Genomic DNA, 11,191 nt, shown 5'->3' on the forward strand with positions numbered 1-11,191 from the left:
CGGGTAAGTATATAATTTCATTCACATGTGTTTAAATTCTCAGAACTTTGAGTCAAGATACGTTTTCTGAAAACTTATTTCTTTATTTTTAATTTCCTTAACTCTTCTAGTAAGTTTAACGGATTAATGATTTTATCTCCTGAAAATGGTAACTACATGCATATTTCTAAGGTGACTTTAAGAAAAAAAATGTATAATCTAATGTAGTAAGGTAATTTTCGGTGCTCCACTGTATTATTTTTGTTTTTCAACATTTGATATTGTTCTGCTATCATTTTTCCTAAAACAACCCAGAATAAGTGAGACCATGTCAGCGCAGGGTCGAGAAAAGTTTTATTGTAATGTGTTGTCTTGTAGTTTCTTTTAAATTATTTTTTCCCTCTTATTTGAATATTGTATTATTCTTCGAAAATGTAAAAATATTTTGTTGATAATTTCTTTCACATTTAAAAAGTGTCTTCAAAATACTTGCCAACTTTGAAACACTATGCTCCAAAGCTGGGCCACAAGCTGGAATTTTGAAATTGTATTATGAAAATAGTTAATTTTATCTTAAAAAAAAGAGCATTTGATGTGTTTAACAGTGAAAAATTCATCACATGAATATTCATTCAAAAACACCTAACCATAAAATAATAAAAGCTTAACTATGCCCACCTTTGTCTTATTTATCTTGATTGTTTTTGATAAATGAAACCTCCTAGAAACAATTGCTATATAAAAAAAGAAGTATTTTCATAAACAATCTCATTCTTTTTCAACATGAAAACCTATGAGGGAAAAGTCGCTATTTTGGAGTCGAATATGAAGATTACTCTTTTACATAGTGCAGAAAAAAAAAACTTCTCAGAATAATTGAAGATTGTTTTAAACGTCAATATTGCTTCAATATGAAATCATTCGAATTTTACACTAAAGCAATATTTACTTTTACTCCTCTGCATACGTGAGTAGAATAAATGTCTTTCTTATTATTGAAAACAAACAAAGAGTTTATATATGAACAATGTCTTTTTAATTGTGTAATATGCATTCTAAGTTCATAAATCTAGTGGTATTTTGTATTTTGATTATAACTTTCGGTATCTATTTGCAATTATACGTGTCGCTGTTTATTGCCTGCGGCATAGCGTTGGTCATATGTATTTATGACTATGGTGTGAATGTGTTAGATTATATTTTTTAATGACTTTGAGAGATGCATAGTTAAAAGAACTTGGAAATCGTGTGAATGTTTAATAAACGGCTTCGAGTAGCAATATACAAATATTTACAACATCATTTATTTGGTAAGAAATGCGTATTTAAGTAGAAAAGAAATGAAACTATTTAAATAAAATAGAAGCAATAAAAATCTCGAAAAAGTGGTGAGATTTGTCTAATTGTCTAGATATAATAGAATGTTATAATAGAAAATAATTTTGACGCGGCTGTCTCGTCTCATGTAAAGTTTTGTCGTTTGAAGAATAGAGTGGTACGTATCATAGGTATGCAAATGGTTATTTTGACATTACATTTTACTGTCGTAACTTATAATGAAAATCAAAGGATATTATTAAACACAACCTTTATTCTATATTCTGGATATAAGAAGGCATAATTTGAAAATTTCTCTTACAAATTTCGTATTTTTTAATGGCACATTATAAATATCTTCAAAGATCCAGAACTTGCTGAAATTTTAATCGTACAACTCCATTTTTCTCTGAAAGGGATATTTTTCCTCTAATGCGCACAATGAATAAAATATTCGTGACGGTGTTTTTCCAAGTTACATTTGGTTTCCGATTGATCAGGGCTGTTTCTACCAATCAACAAAGCTAGACTGCCTCCTGGAGTGGTAGATTTTTGTGGGTGGCTTAAGTACTGTTAAGAAAAATGGCATGAACATTCCACTATGCATATCCATAAAAATAGTACATTACCCGCATTCTTCTTTCTCCACTACTATGGGAAAAAATATTTTATGAGATACAGTTGGCTCTCTGTTTAACGACGCTCTATTTAACGACGGCTTTTCACGGTCGCAGATGGTCCGTTTTAACTTTAAAAGCATTCTATTTAAGGACGATTTCTACTTAAGGACGATTTTTTGTGCTCCCTTGAAAGTCGTTAAACAGAGAGCCAACTGTATCTATATATTTATGTTTTAAATTTAAACCCAGAGTTTCTTACAAAGAACAATTCGGTAAAACTATACAATCAAGAAATAAAATGTTACTGACTGGAAAGGGCTATGCTTTAAATAATTTAATGGTTGTGGAGGCCTTAAAAAGAAGAAATAAGTTTTTGAGACTACTTGAAAAGTGTTTCAATTTTACTTTTTGTCAAGTGTATTAAGTATGAACTGTTTGAATGGCTAGGATGTTACTCTCATGTTACTTATTTTTTAAATCTCTGCATCATTTCTTTTAAATAATTTATGTATTTTTTGCTATTGATTATTTTACAAAACAATTTTTAGTTTGTATTACCATAATTTGTAAACGAGTGTATAACTTATATATATATATATATATATATATATATATATATATATATATATATATATATATATATATATATATATATATATATATATATATATATATATATATATCACATTGCAGCATTTGTAGGATCTGGAGTTGCTTGTTTATTTTCCCTGATGAAACTTGTAAAAAATATTTTTGACAACGTGTGGATTTGGCTTACTTGCAATTCAAACCAGGAATTTGTAGTCTAAACCAGTGATTTGCAGCTTTTAAAAGCTAAAAATCTACTTAAAATTAGCCACGATGGAGAATGCTGTCACGCATTATGACAACGTGTTTAATAGTTATTAGTACTAGTTTCGATGATCTTGCATATGAGATGACAGGTTTGCGCAAGTAATTAACACTTTCAACGCTTTTTCAATACTTGATAACCACACCCGTATTATATCGTCGTTATACACGACTAATATGAATTATACATGAGTTAAAGTGTCGCTTTGAAAAGAAATTGAATAAGAACTTCATCTTACAAATAATCAATGATATAAATTGAATCTTGTAAAATGTTAAATGATACATACTAGCTTAAATTGTTTTATGATTTTAATTTTTACTTTAACAGATCAATATTCGTAATCAATGACTGGAAGTAAAAACTAAAAATGATTTTAATAATGTAGAATAAAACTAGTTTCCGTGTTATTTTTGAATGATTAGTTTATTATGTAAACTCTTTAAATTATTAGTGCTTATAGGCAAAATTTATAAAACGTTATAAATATTATTGAATATATTTATCAGAGTGAAAATTAGAAGAAAGATAAGATATTGCATAGTTTACGATAAATGCATAAAAAGTACAAACGCATGGTTTTTAAAACTTGTGAGACTAATCTAGGAAAACATAAAAAAATACAATTTGAAATTTTGCGAGGAAATTGAGTAAACCGTTTAGATTTACTGTTAATTTTACATAAATAAATACAAAATATTTTATGTAAATACCGCATTCATAAAACACAAGTTAAATTTCTCACTTACTCTTCATATAATACGTCGCCGGTTACCAATTCAGCAATGACATACCAAACATGCAGAAACACTATGAAAGGAGCTCTTTTCATCTTAACTGAAGCTAAAAAAATAGATCAAAGTGGACAGTAAACTCAGCGCAACATTGTCCTGGGACTCATTTTGAGCTTTCTACCGATAACCGCAGTTTCCTGCTTTCATGGAAATCCCGGTGTCTGTGTGACGGTAGCGTGTGTTGCAACATGTTAATTAAGCTAGCTTTGAATCCACACATCTCCCATGCAGTGGCGTCGCACAATGCTGTCATACACTATACGAGTTACTTAATGACTTCTTGCTGTTCTTGATGTCGATTCCATTTAAGTCGGAGTTCTTTAATCTCACGCATGAATGCGAACAGTGAGAGCACGCTATATATGCATAAGAAAAAATAGTATTTTCATACATATAGCGATAATAAATACAGGATGTCGTTATTTTCCACTTGTTAACTTTTCAAAGTATCTAATCATAGAAACTTAACGTATATAATGATAATATGCAGCCAAACTTGCATATAATGAGATCGAAGGGACCGTGATATTTGTTCGTTATAACCAAGTGCTCACAAAGAAAGGATTTGTCAAAAAAAGTCACATAAACTGAAAAACAAACTCATAGTTGCTTTCAAAAAATCAGTAATCCAACGTCAGAAAGCACAAATATTGCAAAAAATTTCAGACACGTGTTTCGGTGTTACAAGGAACACCTTTTTCAATGCAAAGAAATGTGAGCTTCTGGATGAAAAGTCATCCGAGAAAAGATGCTTTCTGACGTTGGATTACTGATTTTTTGAATTTTCAGCACAAAGGTATTTATTCGTTATCATAGTTGCTTTGTTAGTTTTTTTTTTAAATTTCTATAAAGAACCAAATGTGTTGGTTAATTTGCTTTGAATGTCTTATTGCCTCTTTCTTGTGCTATTGTTTTTCGAGAAAAAGCATAGCCTAGTCAGTGGCGGCGTGAGAGCAAAAGTAGACGTCTACGATGCAGTTTTGCGAGGCCCTTTTAATCAAAAATATTCTCAGACGTATAATTGAATTCATAGCATTAATTTCTTTTACTGACTATTGGCACTTAGAATTACCAATTCATTTTTTAATTGCTATGACAAAAAAATGTAGTGACTAATAACACGGAATCAAAAAGAAGTCTTTTTTGGTGGAAAAGGGGGGGGGGACACATCGAAGGGAAAAGAAAAACCTGATAGAAAGGGTTGTCCGGTATCTTCTCCCGGAAAATTTTTGAAAATTGTAGCTTAAAAACGCCATTTTAGGCTTTCCTTGCTGATGTTTGGGGAAAAAATGTACAGGGGTCTCAGTGGAAATTTCTAGAAATTGAAGCCTAAAAAACGCAATTATGGGCCCTATTTATTGACTTCAGGGTCAGAGACTGTCTCCGATCGGTTCTTTTCTTAAAAAAATTGGCCCCGAAATCAATTCCTCCACCCCCCCCCCTGCAAGTTCTCGAAATTCAAGTTTCAAAAACAGAATTTTAGACAAACTTTGAAGATTTTACGGAAAGGAGGTCCTGGAGCTCTTTCCTGGAAAACTTTTAAAAATATTATGATCCTAAAAACTTAGCAATATTTTATATTCAGGAACCATTCCACTTAAACTTTTTGTTAGTTTAGTTTAAAAAACCTAATTGTTTATGATATAAAACAAAGGTGGTAACCCTTGCCCGAACATTTTCTGAAATTCAAGCATTAAAAACGCGATTGTAAGGCTATATTTTCTAATATTAGGCTCAGTAATTTTTGAAATTAAAGCTTCAAATTTTCAAAATTTCAAATTGCTGCTCAAATTTGTACAGTCATTTTGTAAAAGGCCCCGACAGAATTCTCCAATCGGTCCCCGCATTTACTAAGGCTAGCTCTGTGTAGGGTTTTCAATCTCAAAATCCCGATCCCGAATCCCGCAGGATATTTAGCGGGATTGATCCCGCGGGATTTCGCTCTCAATCTCACGGCATTCCCAATCCCGCAAGTTTCTTTACATTCAAGTGTTTTCCAGCTTTTGCCGCTCATAAAACGATTATTTTCACAAGCATTATCTGAAGTTTGAGTCTTCTTCTTCGTATATCTCCAAGAAGAGCAAGTAAAACTTTGTCTCATTTGACCAATAATGGATTTACCATTTCAAAACACAATAAAAATAGAGTATATTTTTCTGAGAATGACTTGGTATTCTCATTCGAGGTTTCAGTTTTCATACGTTCAGCAATTGAGAAAATGCGTGCAACTTATAATCTTTTTCAAAAAACATCACTAAAATTTATCCAGTAAATTACGCTTAAAAATAGAGAAAGTGTATTATATATTCTAAAACCCGCTGAGTAGCCTGAATGCTATGTTGAAGCACTTCTGCAGTAATGCACTCAAGAAATGCTCAGCTCTAGTAATGCACTCTAAACCTAAAAGCTACAAAAATTGCACTCCAAAGAAGAAATAATTAAATATATGACATTATTTACGTGTTCGACACGACTTTAAAAATGGTGACAGAAACTTGTATGAAACACGGGATGACTCTCATGATAGTACAGTAAGTTAAGCTGCTCATGTTTTTAAATTCCTCTTTAAATTGAGAGGTAAAATTAGCGAAGTTATCAAAACACTTTTACTGAGACTGCAACTTGGTGAAATGGTGAAATCAAAAACGTATTCACCTCTTGCTGTAATGAATCAAATTCACTGATACAGTGAACAATGTTATTGAAGCAACAAAGTTGTTATCAATGCAAGTTAAATTAAATACAGCAGAACACATATCCAACAGACATTGTTTTTGGCCAAAATTTGCAGTTCTTGAGCAAAAACCCAGCATAAAAAAAGAGAAATCTATTTCAGAAGGTGATGAAGTTAATGCAGATCTTTTTCTAACGGTCCACAATTATTTAATTTTAGTAAAACTAATTGCAGTGGAGTCACAGCACGTCTTTTCATCAAGCGCATTACTTTTAGAGTAAAATTCATTTGCCATCCCATACGAGCGGCACAATTTTGCTTACCAAACGATAGTTGCTAATTAGGATCTGGCTTTGCAGTACTTTACAATTGCTATACGGAATTCAAGAAGACTACTAATTCAAGTAATAAAAGCAGTCCATCCTAAAAGCAAAACTTTTTTTCTTTGTCATAAAATTTAAAATTTTTTAAGAATAAAGTCAAGCCCGCGGGATTGGCACTTTACAATCCCGAAATCCCGCGGGACTGAATTTGGCGCGGGATTGGAAACCCTAGCTGTGTGCAGTCTCGCTTTCAAGTACTATTTTGATTACTTTTGTGTCCGTTGTATTTAATAAGAACTTCAATTGAAAATATGGAATTTTCTTAAAACTTCTGAGAATTTTGCGAGGCCCTATCTGCGCTAGACCGTAGGCAGTCGCGGACGCCTACCGCCGCCACTGAAGCCCTGGTTTCCTAGAAGCGAATCGCCGATCTACGACGTCGCTCCTCGCCGTGACGCTGAAATCAAATTCAAGTGGATTCCGGCGTGGCCATTCACGACGTCGATTTAGCTTGAGCGCGCATGCGCAAAAGAATCAAGTTTTCGCCTCGGCGAGGAGCAACGCAGACGATCGGCGTGTTTGCTCCTAGGAAACCAAGGCTAAAGCCTAGTAAACACTCTCGAAACCAGGAGAGATCCTGGTTTCGAAAATAGTTTATCTGTTTACTCAAACGTCATTGACTATGTTGAGGGTGAGTTCAGGCTGAAATTCTTCATTGTCGCTGGTTCTATTATTTTTATCATCTGCTTAAGCTTGAATGAGAGATTATATATCCTCGGTAGTAATTATTTTGGAAGTGATAACATAAGCGTCAATAAACATTTTTCAAATGCTTCTCTACTCCACAAATTAAAGAAAAGCGTTGTTATTACTAGTTCTCACGATTTATGACTCATCACTAAGTTCCGGTTGGCTTCGGAATATTAAAGGAATTTTTCCGAAAAAAAAAGTAAGTTGAGCTAAAAGCAAATAGAAATTTTAAGAAAGGGAAAGTTTTGCTCATTATAAACGGGGTTCGCTCGTTAAAGCAACTTATGCTCGCATAGACTAGACATTGCACAAACCAAGTAATTCTAACTTTTTCGTTTAATTCGAGTTCTCGATAAATTGGGACTAGTTGTTCGACTGTAGTAGTAATGATTAAAGTACTGTAAATGTTCATATGGGACGTGGAATTATTAAACACAAGACATGGAGAAAGATGCTTCTCCTTTTTCTTTTTATCAATATTATCATTCTATATGTTGCTATCATATGAATAGCAACATATTTAAAGCATAATTAGTAGTAAATGGGTAAGTTACACAAATTTATGCAATGTTGCTTGCAATGTAAGTAACGTGTTTGACAATTGATTGTTGATCCGAGTAGCTGGCTTTTATACATAGAAAAATTTGATACTATGGTTCTTTATTTCTAAGGTTTATTTTAGATACCCTGTATTTTTTAAGCAATAATTTGATCACATTAAAAATTAAAATCAAAAGTAAAAGCATAAAATACAATAAAAATTTTGGAGCTGGTTAACAAACTATTATCCTCTTCTACGTTTAATGCTCCATTATAAATTCGCCACGGAGAAAGATGTTTTTTTTTTTTTTTTTTGAAGTCATCAAATCAATAGTTACATATTTCAAACGCGTAATGTTGCTTACAATAACAGTAAAGTAGGGGAATATGGGGCAAAGTGAAACATTGAAATATTTACTCTACCTTTAGCACTACCTATTCAGTAATATTTTAACTACGTAGTTACACGTGATATGTATTCCAGTCAGGATAAAGTTTCCTCTGAAGCTCAAAGCATATAAAAGCAATTTTCAAGAATTGATACTCATATGTAATATTTTGTTTGATTCAAAAAATATTTTTGTCATTATGAGATGATAAAGTTCTTGTTATTAACATTTTAAATATATCGTAAGATCTCCTAATAATTGATGCAGTTTTTTTTAAATTTACAATAAACTACTTTTTTAAAAATGTGTTTTACTATTAGTCAAGTAATTTCAGGGCAAAATTGGATAGGGCAAAGTGAAATAGTTCATTTTGTTTGCTTATTTCATCATTTATTAAATTACTTACGTATCCATTTATAATTTAACTCATTTATATTCTTTCATTTAATAATTCACTTATTTATTCATTCATTCAATTATATTTTTGTTCGTTCTCTATTTTATTAACTCATTTTTTCTCATACAATAATTATTAATTTATTCGCTTATTGTTTCATTATCTATTCATGTATTTATTCATTCGCTTATTTACTTATTCATTCGTCAAATATATTTTTAATAATCAAAAACCATTTCATTAGAAAAATAATTCATTATTAATTTTGCCTGATGAAAAATACAAGGGACAATTCTCAATTTTTTTTGAAGGTAGAAATTTACTGCCAAAATAACAAGTAGTGTTTCAACGTAAGTTTTATTATAAAATGCATTACTCTATCTTTATGCACTATAATTTTCAAAACAAAGATCTAATTTGTTCATGTTGAAAAAGGGAAGGTATTTTATCTCTTTCATTTTGCCCTACATTCTCTTACTTGGAAATTGCAGTTAACTTAATTTATTGCCTAATTTAATTCTGTAACTAATGGTTCATAAATCAAGGGGGTATAGCGTTTTTTTTAAAAGTATATCTTATTTTTCTCAGAGAAGGTGGTGAATTTTCTTTTAAAATACTGACGATGAATTCTCGTGTAGATGTTTCCTAAAAAATGAAACATGCCTCCAAAACCCACATGTCACCAAAATTTCCCCATTGCTGTAAATGCAGGGTTTATTTCAGGTCATGCTGATTATTTAGAGGTCACAGTCTTTCTCAACACATCACGTAAAATACTTTTCGCTGTTTCTTTTTCAGGAGAAAAGTTTGGATGTTTCTTTTAATTTCTGATTTAAAAATTTTGCTACCTGCTGTTAAGGTAACAAAGACTCTATGAAGCAACAGCAGATAAATTTGGTTAACTTTTATTTTTAAACTGCAGCATATAGTTGCTTGTTACAAGATTTCCAATTCAAGCACACCAAAAATAATTTGTATTGAAGCAATAAGTAATGAAGCAAAACGTGTTGAAATAAGAAAGTATCAAGAACTTTCTGGCTTGAAAATGCCATTCACTTGAAAAACTCTAAGATTTGTAAATTAGGACATTTTTATTGAGTGAAAAATTTAAGTTAAAATCTAAGGATGCAGGAATAGTTGAACTAGGCAAAATGTCGATATCTAATTTTAAACATCTTTTTTCCTGTTGGATAATTCGAAGTAGGTGGTAAAAAGGAATCTCACATATGATGTTACATTAATAAAAGTGTATCAAATGCGATGAAAATATCTTTATATCTAATACAGAAAAGTAACAACCTCACTTATAAAGTAGGAAACGAATAAATTCAACATTTAGCAAAATGAGGATGCATATTTTAAAATAAATTTATTGCACACTTGCAAATGAAATCATTCAATGCGATGGAACTAAAACAGAAGACCATTTTATTTCTGTAAATAACTTACTACACTGTTAAAAATTCAAGTAACTTTTACGGTAAATATTACGGTAAAACGGAATGTTTATAGTACAGAAAGAAATTTACGATAAATTGTACCAAAAAAAAAAAAAAAAATAATAATAATAAATAAATAAATAAACGACAGCAGCGCCAATTGATACGACGTGTGACTTACAGTGCGAAGCATATAACACCGTATTTCCCCTTACTCGATGTGTCTCAACTCGTATGGTGGACAGCAGGGCCGCCTATCATTACGAAGGTCCCGAGTTCGATCCTGTGCTTTGAGTTTTTCACTCTCGTTTATTCTACCGTAAAATTTTATAGTAAAATACGATTTCACGGTAAAAGTTACTGGCAACATGGATACCAGTAACTTTTACCGTAAAATTTCAGGATTTCTTTTAACAGTGTAATAAGTACAAGATGATCCAAAAATCAACAGACTTTTCAAAACCTCATGGCCATTTTTTAATAGAAGAGTGGCATAATAACTGATTTCAAATTATTTCCGTCACAGGTAAATGAAATGAAGCGCCAGTAAAATAAAGTCATTCCTTATTTGCAAGAGTGGGAAGCGCTTCATTCAATAATTTTTGTGCACGATGGAGCACACCTCAATAGATAAGTACTCATGTTTCGATGCTTGAGATCAACATTTGTCTTTAGTCAATGTTTTCTGCATAAATGGCCCCCATTGTCTTGAGATCTTACACTTTGTGACTTCTGGTTGTGGGGATATTTAAATTCACTTTCATATAGACATTGGCCTACCTCTTTGCTTCAGTTAAAAGAAGCAGTTCGCCATTATGTGTCAGGAATACGCTCTGAAAAGCTTTTTAACACAGTGCAGACTGTTTTCCATCGTCTGGCTGCTTTGATTCTCAATGGTAGAAAACGCATCGAATAGCTGTTATATATGAACGATTTTATTGATCAAAATGAGCGTAAGTAGTGTAACACGCAATGTAGTGTAACAGTTTCCATTAGTTGACTTCTTTTGGTTAAAAAAGTAACTAATCTATACATATAATAAAATAAGATGTTTGTGTGTGTGTGTGTGTGTGTGTGTGGCGCGCTTCCCGGGAAAACGGTAAGGCCTAGAAAGAT

At 31.8% G+C, this 11,191-nt stretch overlaps 1 protein-coding gene across 1 annotated transcript in view; it reads right to left on the minus strand.

Moving 5' to 3' along the window:
• Positions 1-3,643, minus strand: part of LOC129218703 (uncharacterized) — a 43,340-nt gene extending 39,697 nt beyond the window's left edge. Inside the window, exon 1 of the mRNA XM_054853024.1 lies at positions 3,519-3,643. Within this exon, the coding sequence (XP_054708999.1) occupies positions 3,519-3,601 (83 nt within the window). The 5' untranslated portion in view covers positions 3,602-3,643. The remainder of the gene's footprint in view (positions 1-3,518) is intronic.
• Positions 3,644-11,191: the final 7,548 nt, after the last annotated feature.

The sequence above is a fragment of the Uloborus diversus genome, chromosome 3, assembly GCF_026930045.1.
Source record: "Uloborus diversus isolate 005 chromosome 3, Udiv.v.3.1, whole genome shotgun sequence".
Taxonomy (NCBI): Eukaryota; Metazoa; Arthropoda; class Arachnida; order Araneae; family Uloboridae; genus Uloborus; species Uloborus diversus.